The sequence below is a fragment of the Nilaparvata lugens genome, chromosome 1, assembly GCF_014356525.2.
Source record: "Nilaparvata lugens isolate BPH chromosome 1, ASM1435652v1, whole genome shotgun sequence".
In the NCBI taxonomy this organism is placed as follows: domain Eukaryota; kingdom Metazoa; phylum Arthropoda; class Insecta; order Hemiptera; family Delphacidae; genus Nilaparvata; species Nilaparvata lugens.
The window spans coordinates 46,303,707-46,324,702 of NC_052504.1; the positions used below are offsets into that span (position 1 = coordinate 46,303,707).

General features: G+C 36.6%; 1 protein-coding gene across 1 annotated transcript in view; it reads left to right on the forward strand.

Moving 5' to 3' along the window:
- LOC111049973 overlaps positions 1-20,996 on the forward strand; it is a 385,365-nt gene that overhangs the window by 338,188 nt on the left and 26,181 nt on the right. The window contains exons 4-7 of the mRNA XM_039428861.1: positions 2,479-2,607; positions 12,367-12,517; positions 13,991-14,166; positions 20,631-20,887. Coding sequence (XP_039284795.1) covers positions 2,479-2,607; positions 12,367-12,517; positions 13,991-14,166; positions 20,631-20,887 — 713 coding nt within the window. The remainder of the gene's footprint in view (positions 1-2,478; positions 2,608-12,366; positions 12,518-13,990; positions 14,167-20,630; positions 20,888-20,996) is intronic.

Sequence of the window (20,996 nt, forward strand, 5' to 3'; positions counted from 1 at the left end):
CCTGAATATATAATTTGATCTGTGACTGGGCCTTACGACTGACCAACAGTTTCAAGTGTCCATCCGATAACACGAGAGTGAGCTGGCTAAAATCTTTTGTTAGTAGCCGGGTTTGAACCAGGGTCTTCTAGGCTGCTATGCAAGCATTATAACCACTATGCCATAGATTCCTTTCAGGTAATTATATTTTCATCATCAAAAATGAAGTGAATTCTTATTTAAATCAATCATCTGTACAATAAACTGATTCTCCCCATCGGCTTGTGATGCAAAAGATAAGCTCTATAAAACAATGGATTCTATTTTTTCCAACTGTTCTATTCTTATATCTATGCAATGTGAGCCAGTATTTTCCAATGTAGGCAACAAAGGTGCAATCTGATAAATACTCTTTCCCACTCTATAATAAGTTTTATTATTTTCATCGGAAATTCCTGTCGAATAAAAAATACCTCACTGATAATGAAACAAAGGATTACAGAGTAAAAAACATGGTTTCATAGCTTTTTCTTCACGAAGAAAGTGAATAAACGCGTAGCGCATCTCTCGTTGTAATGTTAGGAGCATCTGTAATTGCCATGTTATCGATCTTATTATAAATAACTGAAAGCTTTGATGATGCTAACCGTCGGCCCTTTACTGCTATCTACATCATTTTTCCTCCTCCACTACGTCATATACCAGGACATAATGAAAAACCCGCTCGAAAAAACGAGAAAATCACGGTTTACAAAATGTTAAAGTGAATAGGCTTCAAAATCATATTGTCATGTTATCTTCAAGCTAAGCTTTTTGATTCCCAGCTAGGAAATATAATGAGGGAAAAACTTATTCTCGATACCTTAGGTCCATTCTGTTCAATTCTCATGAAAAGTCAACTTGAAAGCAGAAAAAGTATGATTGCAATCTTCTACACAGAGGCGAAAACTTATCTACGATACTGTGGTCTATTTAATACGAATGTCAAGTCACTTATCTTTTTGGAAGCAGAAATAGAGAATGATTGTCATCTTCAATACACAATAATTATGTAGGTCACATAACTTAATCATGAGGAGAGGATTGACGCAAACTTAATAATTCATTAGAGCACAAATTTTAATTACTTGAATAATTATTATAAATTTGGACATTTCAAAGTACAAAGGCACATCCCAATTAAAATATAATTGAATTTTGATCTTCGAAACAGAGTGGGGTTTTGCAAAGCTATCTATGAGTGTAATCTGTGAAGCTAAATGAGAGTGGTCGAGTGACAATGTAGCCGCTGCTACCCAGATAGTGAGCACCCTTTTACAAGATTAGCCTCCGGCCTGGAGACTGCACAACGTTCCACCTCCCTTTTCCAAACATGGAACGTATGTAAGCTTATTTCCATTAGGTATTCGACCAGGTTCCCCAGCATTTGTCATTTCAGTATTCCATTCACAATTCTGGCAATGCTATTATCCTTCTCCGATAACCCTCGTACTCCTTCTCATCCTCCTCCACCTCTTCCTCCTTCTCATCATCATCTCACGTCTCTTCCTTCTACTCTTCCTTATTGTACTCCTCCTCCTCCTTCACTAAATCCACAGACCCTAGTCCATTGAAATTCTTCCTACTCGTCTATTATTATTCCAATTTGTTTCGCGAATCCATAACGAATTCATATTGAGAGGAGCTAGCTGTTATGGATGAAGGAGATCAGTATCAAGTAATGCTCTTGTTTGGTCAATATACGGTATGCTTCTTCCCGTAATTTCTCTGTTTGAGTGATTTCTATTCCAATAGAGAGTAATTAGAGACAGTCAATTAATGAGATATCATTATAGTATTCTATTATAGTTTACATGCATTGAAACCAGAAATTTTATTATTTCAACTATGATCTTCCAATTGAAAGTTGGAACTCATTATAAATAAGATATATGGAATAGTCTTCTCATCAATGTCCAAAAAATTATGAATTAGACAAAAGATTCCGTAGGAATTCCAGGGCTACAGACCTCTCCGACAAAAATATCATGCTAGAAAAAATGGTTTTAGAATAATAAAGCGAGACATTCAATCTCGAAAGATAGAAGTAGTCTCTGTAACATTCAATTGTACATGCTGTTCATATTTTTGATGATCAGTACAAAGTAGCCTAGCCTACATATATATTTTTGCTATAAATCATATCTATCATCATATCTTCTTGTTAATACCTGAGTATGATAGTATAGTATAGTATAGTTTAGTATAGTATAGTATAGTATAGTATAGTATAGTATAGTATAGTATAGTATAGTATAGTATAGTATAGTATAGTATAGTATAGTATAGTATAGTATAGTATAGTATAGTATAGTATAGTATAGTATAGTATAGTATAGTATGATAGTATAGTTTATGTTACTAGTATCATAGAGAAACGATAGCATAAGTTTACGCTATTGTTTCTCTATGCTGGTATGAAATAACCTGATATTTATGATTGAATTTTCATTTTTTCAGGATTTACGCTTGACAAAGAGTCGAATACAATGGCGATCGTGTGTCAGGATATCACCGTCGTTTTGGCATTCGATTCGCGTGAGCTGTTAATCCAATGGCAGGTGAAGATCGCCACCAATCTAGGAGAAGGTAAATATTTTATGACATCACTAAACTAATTCAATAAAGTTGGTTGAATTTTATGAACAGTGCATCAGCCAGCAAGCTTCAGAATAGCCTCTTAGAATTGGAGAATTGTGACTTTTATGCAAAGAGAGCCACTACATCTAAGTTTACTCTCGAGCAGAAATGTACTGAAAGACTGACCAATGAAACCACAATTCGCTGTTCTCTGTCATTCATATTTTTATTTCTTTAACAGCAGACATAATTTCATTATGAGGATAATATCATTGTACTGTTTTGCAGTGGTTGAGCTCTATGTTCAATTGACTAATAGGTTCGTGCGAAGTAGCTCGGAATTCAGTTACTGCTATTATAGATTACAGAAAACTTCAGAGTTTGAGAAAATAATAAAGTTGTCCGTTAAATGTTATCAAATATCATAATAACTCACTGAAATCTTACTATACAGTAAATAATGCACTGGAAGAATGAAGTATTATCCTCACAATATCAAAACTTTGAGAGTCAATAAAATACAAAATTGCATATCGTATTTCGAAAACCTCACTCCATATTCAATGTCATGGAAATATTATTGATGAGAAGACGATGGCTGAACGCAAAATTTATCTCAATAAAATCCGGGGAGCTGATCTTGTGACCGCATCGGCGTACTAAAATGGAAAGATTCGATTTCATGGAAGTGTATCATCAATTCCAATGAATTGCTAATGCTTAAACAAAGTCGTAACAGCGTTTCATGCGAAAAGCCACCACAGAATGGCTGGCAGAGCACACAGCGGGTTGTGGTTGGTGGGGAGGGAGGTAGTGGGGTATCAGAGATAAGGGTGTAGAGCGCTAAGATACAGATAATGATGGTTGGAAAGCCAAAGTGTCGGCTGAGGAGGAGAGAAAGAAGAGAAGGAAGGAGAAGAAGAAGAAAAAGGAGAAAAATACGTTGTGTCTGCGCGTGTGTAAGTTAGCGAGATGGCCTCTGAAGAAGGGAGAAGGATTTTTTATATGGGAAATAAAAGCCGTCAGAAGGGATTGTGTAACGGCGCCCTAAGACCCTTTATGCCGGGAAGAGATTTCGAAGACGATGCCAAGTGATCGAGAACTCATTAAGAATGGAAGATGTGCAAGTTACTTTCTATTCGATACGATTTTTATTGTGATCGCTGTAGTTGATCATCAGTTGAAACTGGGTTTGATCGTGAAAGTTTCCAGATTCTATTGGCACTAAAATCAAGAGAATCAATTCACGTGAATGAATTTCAATGGGAAGTACAACATTTGAATGCAAAAATTGTTATTACACTAGAGATCTAACACACAGTGTTGAAAGTGACCATATAGGAACATCACTAGTTGTTCTAAAAAATATTGATATTTTGAAGAGAAATGTTCAGTAACTGACTCAATATAATAGTCCAAATCTAAAATAATGCAATCGAATTCTGGAAATGTGGATCCTAATTGGTTCAAGCATACTGATTCTACAAATTGGGCTTTTCTGGTGTGCTTTGACTACTAATCCTGATATCTGATTCACTTTGGATCTATTAAAATAATTCAATCCATATATTATAACTTGGAAAGTCATATTTGAAATTATTAAATTTTCGAGAATATTTTTTAAAATGCAGATGCAAATCTCTTATTGGGTCTATATTACTGAAAACTCAACCAATATCACCTTGAAAATTTTATTCATCCACAAGCTACGAGGTAATATATCATGATATCTCATTGAAAAAATCAAGGGTGAATTTGAGAAAAACTAAGGGGAATCGGGCTTTTTTTCTAGAAAGATTTTGTTTTCCGCTTGTAGAAAAATGTGTTGGTTACTTTGTACAGACGTGCTGAATCGACTGCAGACCAGAGAGTGCTTCCTCAATGCCTGCAATGACTGTATCGTCAGTTTAGAAGTAACTTAATAGTTCTCTCGTTCCTCACAGAGCAATGGTGTCCCTGATTCACTTCTTACTATTCACTCTTTTCGAAGACGTGAACTTGCTTTCAAGTAAAGTGAAATCGCGGCTCTTTCTTGGTGGAAACTAATTTACTGTCACGACGAATCGCAGAAGTTCCCTTCAATAGTGATATATCATGAAGCGCAATGTAGAGCATCGTCTTGGAGAGAGAGAGAGAGATAGAGTTCTTAAAGAGAGCGTCGATTTTTTTCTTCTCTTGCTCTAGTGTGGTGAGTGCTGCTATTGCTGCTATCTACTTCAAAATGGCAGAATTCCTATTTAACAACCACAATTCTTCCCATTCAACTTGAGCTGACAGTATGAAGGGAATCTCATTGCTGCTGCTGCTGCTGCTGTTGTGAATGTGAGCCTAGTTCCATTTGCAAACAAGCCACGTACGGCTGTGCTTTGGGTTCCAGTCGCGCGTACGAAAAACGTGTTGATTCGATCTGCTGCTGTATGAACAGAACTGGGTTTTTACCAATAAAGAACAAGATGGTGCCAGAAGTTTGCCGTAACGAGCCTCAAACGATCTACAAACATAAATTACTAATGACAGCTACAACAGTTATTTTCTATCAGAGGAAAAAGTCTCACAGGCCTTAATAATCTGAGAGAATTTTCCTTCGACAGATCGACGATTCATTCACTTCCTAAGTTCAATCTTCAATCGGAAATAAGATGAGATTTCTTCGTTGAAATGTGACAATTTTTGAACACTAGTAGTTCTGTGAACAGTAGACCTCGCGCAGTTAAAAACTACAACCTCCTCTAATACTGTCCATCAGAGTGAATTTATGTCCTGCCCTGATGTGTTGGAGAGATATCGGTGTATAAATAACTAATGGCTGTTTGGGTTTTTGTATCGACAATAATTTGTTGTAAACAACTATGCTACTATTATCAAAATCTTACCGAGTTGAAAGCAGAGAAAAGTCGGGAGAAAATAATATGCTACTTCGAGTAGCAATTGTATGCCTCATTTCTTGCAATGAATAGTCCACACGACAGCTGATTTTTTACCAAGTTACATTGAGATATCAATTGCATGCGTCATTGCATGTAATTAGTAATCCACTCGACAGCTGATTAATTATAAATAATTCTGTAGTCTGATTTTTACGGTTATCCGAATCATATGAGCGCAAGTTAGACGCTCAAGAACAGTATCAACGGCGTAATAATGTTCGAATATTTGGCCTGCCGGAGACTGAAGGAGAAACTATCACCGAAATTTATTGTCACAAAACTATGTAGTGAAAGATTAAAAATTGCGGTGGATGCAGCGCAGATCGACCGCTGCCACAGAGTGGGACGTCTTCCGGGAACTGGAGTGACTCAGACGAGACCACGAGCTGTTATCGTCAAATTCGTGAGCTACCAGACCCGGCGCTCGGTGTAATCGGCGAGGAGGCAGCTCAAGGGTTCTGATGTCACCATAAGAGAGGATCTTACTAGACGAAGACATGCTTACTTCCGCGAGGTGGCCGTCAGAGTGGGTATCCGGAATGCGTGGACGGTCGACGGCAGAGTGATGTGGCGCGAGGGTGACAGAATCCATTCCGGTGAGCCGTGAGCAACAATATTGTATCTATTCTGTTAGCATTTCAGCTTGGACTAAAACTCTGAATTGAGAATGACCTAAAAGAATATAATTTTTTATATAATTTTTTTTCATTTATTATACAGTACAGTTAATGATTTTACTCAATTGACAGTTCAATATTATTATTGCAGTTAATAATATTCAGTAAATTATTGCTTATTTCAGCTGATTATTACAGTTAATTCAGATCACTTCTATGCTTCAATTTAACTGATAAGATTCATTCATCCACTTAATTTCATTCAATGAGTCATTAATTATTTTTATTTTATAGTTCTTTCAACTCTTTTAATTCCTCTTCATTATCAGTCAGCTGGTCGGATGAAATCTGAGTCGGTATAACATTTCTTATCAGCAAAACCTTCCATTCAGTCAAATCCATAAAATGACTAAGAATTCTTGTGACGTTTGACGCGTAAAATGAAGAAAAGAAATGCTCGGTATATATTGTATTGTCTTGACGCTACTTTTGCATTATGTGTATTTCTGTGTGTCAATGAAGAGTACAATCTCACGTGCTCATGTGATTGTGATCTGGTTGTCTTTCTCATCCCGTTATCTTGACTACGCCTCACTTATATGTTGCCTCTGTTTTCTGTTCTAATTCTTCCTAATCAGTAGGGTTTATTTATATATATATATATATATATATATATATATATAATATATATATATATAATATATATATATATATTAAGTAATCTTCTCATTTTTCTGTGTCACAATTTAAATAAGTTATCGCTCATACCTATATTTATCAGCATGCAGTTCATTGCCTTATATATATTTTTTTCTAATTCTCTACCTAATTACAGTATCTTGATTGAGTTATCAGCCTTCTGCTTCTTTTTTCTTCTATCAATATTCGCTATTCTTGTAGTATTTATATGTGCATTAACTGTATTAGTATGTTTATAATTATCAATGGAGTTGAACCGCCTAGGCCATTTAATATAGCGTTATCTCATCGTTTCATAGCGCTAGACTTCTTCACTTGATTATTTCTTCTTCTATCTCTTATGATTTCTATATTTCTTCTATCATTTCCTTCTTTATGTGTGTGTGTGTCAGTATGAATGTGATAAGTCTAAGTGTCTTTTTTGTAGCTTCTCATTGTTTCGCCGATTCAACCCTCTCTTCTCCCTTGCTGCTTCGTCGCAGCCATCTTGTCTATACAGCAGGATGACGGCGCGGCCGCGCTGAGTGTCGGCGGTTCCCTCAAGCGAGAATTCTCTCCTTTCCCGGATCAACTTAAGATCGCTCATGTTAATGCGCAATCCCTTCTCTGTCATATAGATGAATTTAGGCACACTTTCGATGGCAAAGATTGTGACATCATTCTTATATCCGAGACCTGGCTGAAACTGACAATCCCTAATCGACTTGTGGCACTCGAGGATTATGTGCTCATTCGGAATGACCGGTTACACAAGAATGGGGGAGGGGTTGCCGCGTTTGTCAAGCGTTCTCTGCTGCCTATTCATAAGTTTTCCTCTGATACCTCCCGTGCAGCTAGACCTGAATACATGTTTTTTGAGGTTAAGTGTAACGGAGTTAAAATGTTGATAGCAGTTTGCTACAGGCCACCTCATATTGGGTACATGTCAGGATTTGAGGAAGCACTACTTGAGCTGATGGTGCCCTATGAACATGTGGCTATCATGGGTGACTTCAATACTGACTTACTTGGACCTGATACTTATGACAAAATACAACTGACCACTTTGTTTATTGCGAATGGTATGACCTTGCTGCCTCTCCAAGCTACGCACCATACATCCACTTCTGACACATTGCTTGATCTTATTGCAGTTGCCGATGTGAGAGCAGCTGTGTGCCATGAGCAGATCCCCTTTCCAGGCCTTTCTGCACATGATATGATATTCCTAGTTTATAATATTAAGAGTCCTAAACTTAAACCAAAAATAATCATTATAAGCGTTTGAGAAACTCTTGCAAGCAGACAATTAGAAATGCCAAAGCTACATTCTATCGTAACTTGATCTCCTCAAAGCGATCATCAACTTCATCTCTTTGTCGTGCTCTGAGGAAGATTGGGGCTGGCAAGGAGAGGCAGGTACCGACTGTCGCTCACTCGTTGGATGATCTCAATGACTTCTTTACTGACATCCCTGTAAGTTTGGACCAAGCTCGTGCACACTTTGACTCTCTGCCTGATTCCTACTTCTACTTCTCCAATGTCACTGAGCAAGAGGTCTCCTTGGCTGTTCATCGAGTGAAGAGTAACGCTGTTGGTGCAGACGGTATCCCAATCAAGTTCATCGAAATTATCCTTCCTTTTATTCTCCCATTTCTCACCCATTTGATCAATACCTCACTTTTAACATCCGTTTTTTCTAATGACTGGAAGCTATCCATAGTGTGGTCACATTCCCTTTCTAGCATTCCCATACTATCACATTCCCTTGAACAAGATCCTTAACCCTCTCTCTCCATCTGATTACAGGCCTATAACCTTATTGTCCGTTTTGTCCAAGGTTCTGAAAATTATTGTTCACTCCCAATTAAGCTCATTCATCCATGGTTCTGGATTGATTGGTGACTTTCAATCGGGGTTCCGTAGTGGTCATAGCACCACCTCTGCACTCCTGAGAGTCACTGACGACATTCGTAGGGCTATGGATGGTAGAGAGTTAACAGTTCTAGTCCTAATAGATTTAAGTAAGGCATTCGATAGCATTTTCCATCCCACTTTACTCTATAAACTCAGAAACTTAGGTTTTTCCAACTCCACTGTGGCATGGGTGAGGTCCTATCTTCAGGGTCGGTGTCAGTGTGTGAGAGTTGGGGATGACTCTTCACAGTGGCGTGAAGTGAACAGAGGGGTTCCTCAGGGTTTGGTATTGGGTCCTCTGCTGTTCAGCATCTACATAAATGATGTGACAAGCACTCTTCTTACGACCAGACATCACCTGTATGCCAACGACTTGCAAATATACCAGCACTGCAAGAAAAATGACTTCGACATCACAGTTGATGAAGTCAATGCTGACTTGACTCGTTTGGTACGATGGACTGAAAATTAATGAGACTAAATCAAAATCGATAGTGATAGGTTATTCAAGACTTTTAAACACCCTTGACTTAACTAACGGACCATTTAAAAAATAGAATAACATACAATTGCAATACAGTTCTGACGTGAAAAATCTAGGACTTGGACTCTTGACTGGACCAGCCACGTGACTCAGACTTGTAACAGGGTCATTGGGGGGATCATGTCATTGAAGAGGATCTCTGACTTCATTCCCTTTTCAACGAAGGTTATGTTGGTCAAGACTCTGATCTTCCCGATCTTCAACTACTGTGACATTGTGACTCTTGACATGACAGTTCAACTTTTGCAAAGGATGCAGCGTGCACATAATTACTGTGTTCGCTTTATCTTTAACCTGAGACGTGACGACCATGTAACTGAATACTTTAACAGACTTGAACTTATGAAGCTGCGTGAGAGTGGATCACATCATGCTTTGTGCTTCCTCTATAAGATATTGAAAACTAAAACCCCTAAGTATCTGGCAGTAGAGTACCGTTACTTGGGTGATTTTGGTTGTGGAGGAACGCGGCATGGATCCCATCTGCTGGCTGTCCCAACACTTGCAACACATAGGACTGTTATGTACAACAAGTCGTTCCTTGTGACAGCCTGTAGTTTGTGGAATTCTCTGCCTGCTGAGCTAAGGCTTGTTGAGGGACATCGTCGGTTCGGCGCGGCTGTCTTGCGGTGGATCAGAGGTGGTGGACTCGGCTGGAATGTTCACTGAATCTTAACGTGTGTGTTGGTGTGTGTGTGTGTGTGTGTGTGTGTGTTTGTGTGTGTGTGTTTGTGTGTGTGTGTGTATGTGTGTCCTTTCTTCCTTCTTTAATTTATTCCTCTCTTTCTTCTTTTCTATTTCTATCGTAATGATCCATGGATTTTGAACTGTCGTTTCTTCCATTTCATTTTTCACTTCCCTCTTTTTTCTTATTCTATTCTCTTCACTGATTCAAATTAGAAAGAAATTTTGTTTTTTTTTCTTTCTTTCATTCGCTATTTGGAAATTTTTATTATTTTGTAAAATTAGTTTTTTTTATCTTATAATCTTTGTTGTACAGTGTTTTAGTATCTTAGGATCACGTAACAAAGATTGAGGTTCTCAGGAGAATGGGGAAAGACATTGAGATAATCACCACCATCAAATGCAAAAAGTTCCAGTATCTGGGACATTTAATGAGAAACGACGTAAGATATTCTCTATTACGGGTGATTCTCCAAGGAAAGATATTTGGAAAGAGGGGCCCAGGTAGAAGAAGAATTTCTTGGCTAAACAACATTCGATCCTGGTGTAGGAAAAGCTCCATAGAAATATTCCGTATTGCCGTGGATAAAGTGAAAATCGGCACGTTGATCGCCCACGTTCGTAGCGGACAGGCACAATAAGAAGAAGACAATGATTCAATAATTAATAAATAATTATTACAATAACTGACAATTTTTTTTTGACGCAATGGACTCTGGCCAACTGTTGGGAACGCCTTGATGGTGTAAGGAACGAGTTAAAGTTTTCTCAAGTTTGCCTTCTAAATCCTTGTACACAGGAGCTTTATCATATGAGATAACCTCTTGCCATGAGGTGCCCTTTTTGAAGTGTTTTATGTGTCACACAACAGTAGAGAAGCATTTGGCTGAGATCACCCACTCTCAACTGCTGAGCATCTTAGCTCGCCAAAAAGACAATTTGCACAAAGAAAAACAATCGAGCCGAGGCTCCAGAAGAGACATAAGCTCAGCTCCGTTGAATGTCTACCGTAACAATAACGTTAAGTGAAGAAGTTGCCAGGCTATAGAAGCAAGTCATTAGGCAAGGAAACTTTGCAGCAAGAATAAGAAGATTTCATTTGAGCAGAGGGAATTCAGCAGCACCCGCCTTGAAGAATGTTCGCCATGCCGAAAACTTTTGACGGCTCTGTAACAATTTCCTTATCAATCCTCGAACTAGGCATCCGCTAATGATCTCGATATGGTTTTCCTCGGCACAGTACTTCCGTGTTTGGAGTTGACTGTTACTCAGACTCTTCATTACATACTACTGTGCTTTTCGTTATTGAATTACCAACGGAGGATGAAGAAATAATTTGTGATGTGAGGCAATGATAATGTCTGAAAAATCTGCTTAATCATTCTCATGAATTTGATAATCTGAATGAATCATGATAATTGATGGAGGAAATGTGAATTTCATGTTGGCTTACATTGAGTGAACCATTTTAACTCGACTATCAAACTTCCTCTTTAAGGCTGTTGAAGGGCTAAAGAACTTTCTACTGGTGATATTTTTCAAACTTTTCTATTTGTATACTATCAAGCAATCGAAATGAAAAAGTTTTTCAGAAAATTTCTTTTTCGATCATTACTTTTTGAGATATAAGTTTAAATTTTTGGGACAGATCATCTCAAATAATTATTGGGTAATAAGACATGATTATTCGGTAATCCATTGAATTTTGAAGATGATTTCTTCATGGTATGTGAGATATGAGTTTAAATTTTCGGGACAGATCATCTCAAATATTCGGTAAGACATGATGAATTCGTTGAATTTTGAAGATGATATTTTTCTTCATTGTATTATTGATTAAATGAAACAAAGAATTCTTGAACATACCAATTTTTGATAAAGTTATTCAATTTACTAAAAATAAGTCAACTAAAAGTTATTTTTTGCCATTTTTAGTGAATTGAATCATTTTCTCAAAATATATATTTTTGGAAAATTTTCGTTCTATTAATCAACAATACCATGAAGAGTTTATCCTCCAAATTCCATGGATTTATGTCTCACCGAACTTGAGATAATATGTCCCAAAAATTTTAACATTCGGCGCTCCTATCTCAAAAAGTAATAAGATCAGAGTAGTAGATCAGATACGTAGTAAGATCAGAGAAAAAATCAGAAAACATTTTCATTTTGATAGCTTGATAATATACAAATAGAAAAACTTTGAAAAATATCAACAGTAGAAAATTGTTGTTAGCCTTTAGCACAGCCTTAAGGGAAATAGACAATGGCATAATTATTCTTCTTGCATTTAATTACTTATCATATGCAAAATTAGAGATGGTTGAATTAGCTACAGGTTCCAGAATTTTAGAGACTTCAATTAGAGTAATTGAATTCAATGTATAATCATTTGTTGCAGATCAGCAGATTCTAGTTCAAGTGGCAGCAGCGCCGGCGCGATCGAAGATCAGTCCGGGACCGGCTCATTTGCATATCAGGGAACACCGCTTCTGCCTTACTTCGGGAGTGCCTCCTCGTCTGCATGGCTTCTGGGAGATCAATCATCTCAGGTGCCTAGCCAAAAAATATTCATAAGTTTGTGCGTTTCTTACTTCTTCCACAAGGATCTTGGCCATCCGGTTTTTCCATCAGTGGCCTGTTTCATGACAACTCTTATCAAACCAAAACAGCTGACAGTATAGTACACGCACCCAAGACTAGGACGGTGTCAATGTGATATAGTGTAATAATATAATGTTTAATAATATAATAATGTCTGTCCAGAGTGTATTTCATAATCTATTGAACAGCATATGATTCAATAGACAATAATTGATTGTTTAATAAATCAAGAATGGATCATTTGACTAATTTAATGCGAATGTGATACTGTCCTGGCATTCATAAACTAGATTTAGTGCCTCCCAATACTTTCTCTCTTTGGAAGTATGCCTTTCATGTTTGATAACAGATTCCTTTGCAACAGATTATTTTTTAAATCATCAATCTCATCATCATAATACACTCTCTTTCACTCGAAAGTTAGTGTAAACGATGGGGACTGATAATACATTGTAGATAGGCAGTATCATAGAGAATACTAAAAAAGTCATAGCAACATGGAAATCTAAATAAATTACGTATAACAGGCCTTTATAATAATGAAAATATCATTATTTTCACAACTTTACACCCGTTCTTGATTCCCAACATGATGTAGTTTGCGAAAAAACACAGTCATTGATCGATGATGCAAAACATAGTTGTTGTTGAAACAGCTATTTTCAATTTGAATATTTATTATACCTTGGCGAATTGAAAAAAGGTTGTAACATCGATACCATTGAACGTAATACAAATTCTCATCCCTCCTATTTTCAAATGCATTGCATGATCGGAAACGAGTTTAAGGGGGAAACACTTTACTAACTCCTCCGCATACCAAATATACCGTAATCGAGAAACTTTGTTTCCAACTGATGTCTTTTTCCTTCCGAATTGTTAGGAAAGAAATCAAGATCATGTCTGGTATTTTCCCAAACACAGGGAAATAAACTTACTTTCCTGTGTTCCAAAGTCTTATCGCACTCTGATGTATCCATGGTATAAATGAGCTTTTCAATATTTTTCCCATGATATTTCCCTCATAGAAATGAACTGAATCATAAGTTTATTAATTGTATTATTGAACCAATTCAATCTGATCAAAGCTGAAGGTGAAGGTACAAATCAATAGTATAATTGATTCAAATAAAATGATATCAAATACATTTTAAAATTATGACAAAACAGATAAAAGGTTAAATGGAAGGTAAATCGATGACCATTGCATCGATTTCTCGCTGAACACTTCTATACACGAATGACAACCAGGCGGTGCCGGACTCGTGAGAATGATTTCTATACAATAACGTTAAACTACTCCTAGCTATTCCTTGTTGTAAATATTCAGATAAGTCATCAGGTATTACAGAGTAATGATAATATGATAGATTAGGATGGTTATTCAAGATTTATTTAGTCCAATTTTGCATGTTTTGTAGGAAATTCGGCGTAGTGGAGGGGAAGTTCTGCTTCGAGGGCGGTTCACAGTGCGGCAAGGGAGAAGGGCTGCACGTCCTGATGACCGACCAGGGAGAGGACATCGCGCAGGCCCTTCACCTCGCCTCACAGGGCAAGCCCGTCTCCCGTAAGCGGTCTGTCGCCAGGAATGTGTCAGGTGAGAGTTAACACCCACATAGACACATCATCATTAGCTCACTTCTTATATGAGTTTGTAACCTCTGGATACTTGTTGTTGCTCAGATAACCTGCTACTCTCTTTCGGAAACCACCTGCAGCTGTAGACTCATCCATCTCTCACCACCATCCTTCCAATATTGTCCACGCACGAGCCTAATACACCCAATGCACGAGCTCATGTGAACATCACTCTCAACAAAAAAACCTTAAATTTCGATATTTCTATATTAAAGATCTAATGTAATTAAACTCCAAATAAGCTAATGTTACCGAATGTGAGTTTATGTAGGATGATGTAATCTATTTGAAGCTAATGTAAGCATTACCAGTTGCTATATCTGTTATAATTATCGTGTTGTAACTATTTTGTTGTTATATACATAGCAGTATTCTTGTAACAAACAATTTTGAATCAAATGTCATGAAAAAATAAAAGCAGACAAAGAAATCTATACATTACTCACACTTTAATTTCATTGACAAGGAAAATTCATGCATTATCAGGATGCTTGTCATTGTGAAAATAATAAATCTTCTTTTGCTATTTGAGTGTGGATGAGTTGATGCTGTTGTTATCAGTTTTGGAAAGTCCGTTAACCTATATTTATTAATAATAGTTGGTAGTTTCTCTATACCTTTTCGAATTGTATTTGAAAAAGTATTATTTCAATTTCAAATTATCAGAATTGTAATTGAGAATATATCAGTTTTTATTATTAATTAAGCCATCAAATTGAAAAACTAGCTGCTCTTATTCACGATTTGAAATACAAAATGATATATATATTATAGGATCACTTTCCAATTAAAAAGTGGCTGATCGATCATAAGGTAGGAAACATGACCTTAGTCAAGTGGAATACAGTATTCTCTCATTTTAAATTGATAAATTCTGATTCACATTCTAATGTTTCTCAATTACAAGTGACTATTCTCAGTTACATTTCATTACTTCTCAAATAAAAATTGACTGTTCTCATCTACATCTTATTTTTTCTCAATTACAAATTACTGTTTTCAGTGCAATTTTATTGATAACTTCTCAAATTTGATTGATACTCTCTTAAGTGAACTTGGAGAAGGTGTAGTAAAGTTGAAATTCTTCTTTACTTCTGGTAAGAATATAAAAAAACTGAGTTGGAGAGTAAACAATAATCAATTCATAAGACGTAAGTATATCTCATTCATTTATGAGAAGATGAACACTATTTTTTATAAGATTTTTTCTGTGTTGTGAAATTCATATACATCGAAACTGATATGATCATGATGATCACTTATTACAACTCAAACAACATTGATTGATGACAATGTGAGGTTGTAGGATTATCGTCAGTTCACTTCACTTCCATTACCAGCTGAGAGCCGATATTGCCTGCCAATTCAGGTCTATCGATTACTCTCTCTTTACAGATTATCAGCCGGACAGAACTAATTCGCAAACTTGACATTATTGGAAGCATGGCGTATTCGGCTGAAGAGTGGTCGGAGTGTAATGCAGATGCAAGATGTATTGAGCCTTGCATCCTGCATGATCGCACAATGCCCATGCACCGCATACATCAATAATCTAATTAGGCTGCGTATACGTACAGGCCTACAATACAAAGAGATTAGCGTTGTTTATCATCCTTTCGGAAAAGTGAAATTTACAGCTTTCCATTGACACATGCCCGGCCACAAGGCCTCTAAAACAGGGTTGATTTTTACGGTCTACAAGCCCTCGCTAACCAATAACTAATTACTGGATTTACCGTATAATGAAAATAACGGACATTTTAAAGCCCATACTTTTGACAATAGCAAACGCGCTTATTACAAATTCTAATCTGGCGTGTTTTGGTGCCTAATAAGCTTTTTCAATAAGCTTCCGTAATCAACTGACTATAATATCAACTGACGCTGGATGAAGCTCCAACTAATCTCGTCACCGGGCATCAACGGGCAAACGTTTGTGACGCAATTCTGATTTTGAATAACTTATACAGTAAATAAAAATTTATTTCGTCTCTTTACCTGTTTACTACACCGTCATACTCCAATTGATATCGTTTCATGTACAATATCTTTCCCCGCTACTTGTTGGAAAGTTAACCTATAGTAAGAGAACACCCATTGAAGATCACTTACCAACAAAATCAACAATATTGCAGTTCTAATTATCTGATAATATACTATAATTTAAAATCGTATAAGTATAATAATTGAATTGTTTGTTTTGAAAAAATAGCATACATTATCACAGGCGTGGAAAATCAAAATCGTTGGATAAGCGCAATAATTGTCTGAAGGGATCTGAGGTGTGGGAAAAGGTAGTCCGGGGGATCCCTCCGAAAATTTTTGAAATGTTTAGAAACCTGATTTCACCATAAACAAAATTAGGTTTTTTCCTTCTACTTTAAAATGTATTTAAAATATATTACATACAAGGATAATATTTTTGATTCGTTAATTATAATAATATATCTAAAATAAATTGTTATTAGGATTTGAAGCAAAGTAATAATAGAGGTTTGAGAGCCAGTTGAATCTAGACAAATGATTTTGAATTGATTTTGTGATACGATTTTTTGCTGGTTTAGAATCAACTGTCGCTCAAACTGGTTCAAACCTAGTTTATGTTTTGATGAAAACGTGCCTTCCACTTATCTTAAAATCAGTACCTTGGTTTACTAACAAAACCTCAAAATACTACACAATCTGTTTTGATGCCATACCAGGAAACAATCAAGCTCTGACTTAAATGGAATTAAAACTTGCTTTCTATTAAGCTCATTGAATTTGTTATTTATTAACATTTGTATTAACGGTGGTATCTCTTCAACTTTTCATGTGAAGATGACTCATTGTTTTTTTATATAAGAATATTAGAAGTGTAATAATTACATTAATTACTGTGTAATTAACAGTAAACCAATCAACTTTATGGATGGGTTGAAGCCCCCTACACACCTCCAGACCAGACCTCAGACCAAGACAGTTTGGCAAACGGCCAAAATTCTTCAATTTTATGTGGGCAAATATTCTTTTATATAGACTATAACTATAGACTATGGGCAAATTTTATATAGACTATATTTAAGGATTTCTTTGAAACGATCATGGGTAGCACTGTCTTGAATTTTATGTGGCAAAGCATTGACAATTTTCATTCCCATGTAATATGGGCCTTTCTCAAGTAATGTGAGTCTATGATTTGGATAGATAAGGCCTCTAAAACGTGTACTGTACTATATACATCCCTGATCAAAAAGATTTCTATTCCTGAAAACTAAAAGAGCCAGTTCTAATATATGAATAGCCGGTGCAGTAAGAAGGTTATGTTTCTTAAATAGGGGTTCACAGGGACATCTATTAGAAAGACAAAAAACTCTTCTCTAAGCTTTCTTTTGAGATCTAAAAACTGCCTAAAACTCCGTTGTCTTGCCCCAAAAAATGATACCAAAACGGAGACGGGATACAAAAGAGGAATGGTAAGCAATTAAAGCTGTCCTGGTGTCATCCACCCAGGAAATCATACCGATAGCAAATGTAGCTCTACTCAGTTTCTTTATGTTCTTTAAAGTTCTTACATAAATAACATAAATCATATAAAGCAGTGGTCCAAGAATGGAGCCCTGAGGTATGCCATGTTTCACCATAGTGCCAAATCTTGGATAGAGAAGATCATGGTCCACAGTCAAAGGCCTCCGACAGATCACAAAAGATACCAAGTACCTTCTGAGATCCATGCAAAGCATCTAACGGGTGGTTATTCTCATAGAACATAATCTCATGAACTTATAATCATCTTATATCATCGTGCGAAATATTAATGTGAGGACAATGTAGTTGGTGACGATGGTTGAAGTTGATATATATACATATATATATATATATATATATATTATATATATATATATATATATATATATATATATATATATTCTTGTAATATATAAGGTATTTTTCAAAATACAAGGAGCATTGTTGTCAGGTGTAGCTGGAAACCTATATGAGATAAAGCGCTCTACCTGGTCTCAGATTGTAGAACACTAAAATACGCTTATGGGGATATTGAATTATACATCTAAACGGTAACAATCAGAAGATATTGTTGATCAAAAACTGAAATTCATCAAAATTGATTTTTTTCTTCAAATTTTACTCATTTTTTAAAATCATAACTCAGTACTCATTGAAGATAGAGAATTCCGAATGATTTCATTATATTCAGAATCTCATAACATAGAAAAAAGGTGGAAGCAAATTCTTCTGTTCGATTACTGGATTTGGAGTAAATAGCTGAAAACTGAAAATGAGCCGAAAATACGAGGTTTTTGGGCCACTCTGTATCTAAAAATTGGTTCTTGACTTCACCAGTCACATCTTCCTCAAGAAGAACCTTGTTTCCTGGGAGATGATAATCTGGGGGAGATGTTGCTGGTGGAGCGGCGAAACCTGGTTCTGTTTATATAGTATTATATAACAATAAAAGTGGTTAACAATCTCAATTTATGTTTTTCATAATATATTTTCAAATAATAAGTACTGTTCTAATAGGTTGTTAATGTTTAAAATATTTGGAAAGGCGAAAGAGAATAAATTTAGATAACAGAAATTGAGCCTCTATTCAAACTGATTTCGGGCAAAAACCGTAGTGTTGTTTATTTCAACTACTGTATCCTTATAGGCCTACTCATTTTCGAATCATTAGATAAAAATCATAGATATTTCCTATCAAATTATCGAATTGATCACTATCACTCTTACTGATAGCTTATTTTGTGCTGCATTTCCTATGTACTCCATCACATTAAGATTTTTTGGAATTGTAGGATGGTCAATTAACAAGCACCAATAGTAGCTGTGTGACGAATGCTCCTGAATGGAATATACAGTACACTGTGTACTGGATGTGCATTGGAAGCTTCCGCTTCAACCGACAAACTCTCTGTAAAGTCGATGATTGTGGTCCGTGATCACATCAGCTATAAACTGACAGCATCGCCCGTAAACAGCATCAATGCTTCTCATTCAACTAATGATGACAGTTTGCAGTGAAGCACTGGCCACAGAGGGGATCGCTTTTTTATAAGTTCTCTGCGGAGATGATGCAATGCGACTGCAATGCTTGCAACCTGCACCCTTTCGGTGGGGGGGTGGTCTTAGGGGGGAAGGGTACCTCGTAATGTGCAATGCGGTCTCCCATCGCAAGTCTTACCACTTCGTACTTCACCAACTCTATGTACTCTTGCCGAGTATGTACGGTATAGCTACAGAGTTGCAGCTTACATTATTCACCCCCTGGAGCTGATATAGCCGCTCTTCCGCCTTACCATGACCGCCAGCTATCCTCCCATGCTTGACAATGTTTCTGGGACCAGACACAGAGTATACGTCTAGTATTCAAGTGCATTAGAGTAATTTGTATTCGGATAGCTCTTGAATACTTATGTGTTTCTGAAGATGAGTACAACTACTCTTCTTTCCTTTAATTCTCTTCTTAAACGTAATGAATGAGGACATCATGCATTTTTTATCATCTAGTGATTCTAGAAGATGATGACAATACTAGAGTGAAAAACACTTATATAAATTATTTTCTCCTCTCATCAACAGAATTGAAATTGAGGCAAGTTGCATTCAAGCTAATACAAAACTGGTTACCAATATCTTATGTTGAATATTAATTAGTTATGGAATATCAGGCGCTCAAAATATTTATTAAATGAAAATGGAGGGCTCTCAGATACTCTCTACTGTATAACGAAAACATAATGCTACACGGAACAGAAAACAAATTTTCTCATTCGACCTTCACAAAATTCAATCTACGTTGCCTGGAAACTCAACATTTTTTTTTTAATTTCTATAGCATTTTTTTTTTTTTTTTTTTGATACCACGATATAGTCAGGTTTTTCACATGGAGTGAATCAAGTCTTCATACGAGTTCACATGAAATGTCCAAGAACCTAAAAATATTCATGATATGAGGAAGCTGTGCCATGATAGTATTTAACAATGGCGAACTGAGTAACGAGCATAAAATGTAGAAGCTATTGGACACATTCTCCGCCTTCCTCCCGATTAATAGACGATGTATTATGGTGTATTTCTAATTCTGCTGGTAAATTGCAGCCGATATCGGGTCAACATTATTGCCATCTTCTCTCTTCCTTCATCATCCATCTTCAATCTTCCTATGTCCTAATTGTCAACTCAATGGCTTATATTTTAATTGATGTAGTATTGAATTTCATTTTCAAAATTCTCCAAAGAAGTAACATGAATTGTTGATATAAATATAATATGAATGACTATTATGAATTGATTCATACTTATTATAAGATTTCACAACGCTTCCAAAAATCAATACAAATATTTGAATCGGAATAGAATATGACACACAAAAATAATACTAAAATGTGATATTATATGTTCGTTGATTTTCTGTACAGTGATGGAAAGCAGCCCCCGACGAGCGAACCACTGGCGCGCTGATCCGTTGCGCTGTGCGTCAGACGCGCTCCACCAGAGTTGTGCCGAGTTGACGGGGGGCGCGTTCTCGGGCCCGGGAGGTCCATCTTCTACCTGCTCGAGCAGCCTCTACGGCAGCCATCAGCTGCCCTGGCCGTCGTCCGAGACATCGCGGATCGACTCCTCCGATTTCGGAGACACGTGCTCGTTTGCCGAACAGGTGCACACCTTACATCAGGTCAGTTCAATGAGATCAATATCCGAAAATAATAATTATAGTGCAATTTGGCCGTTCAATGTGGTGTTTTGAAGTAGATTGTAGGTGAATGAGAATATTTCACTGCTGA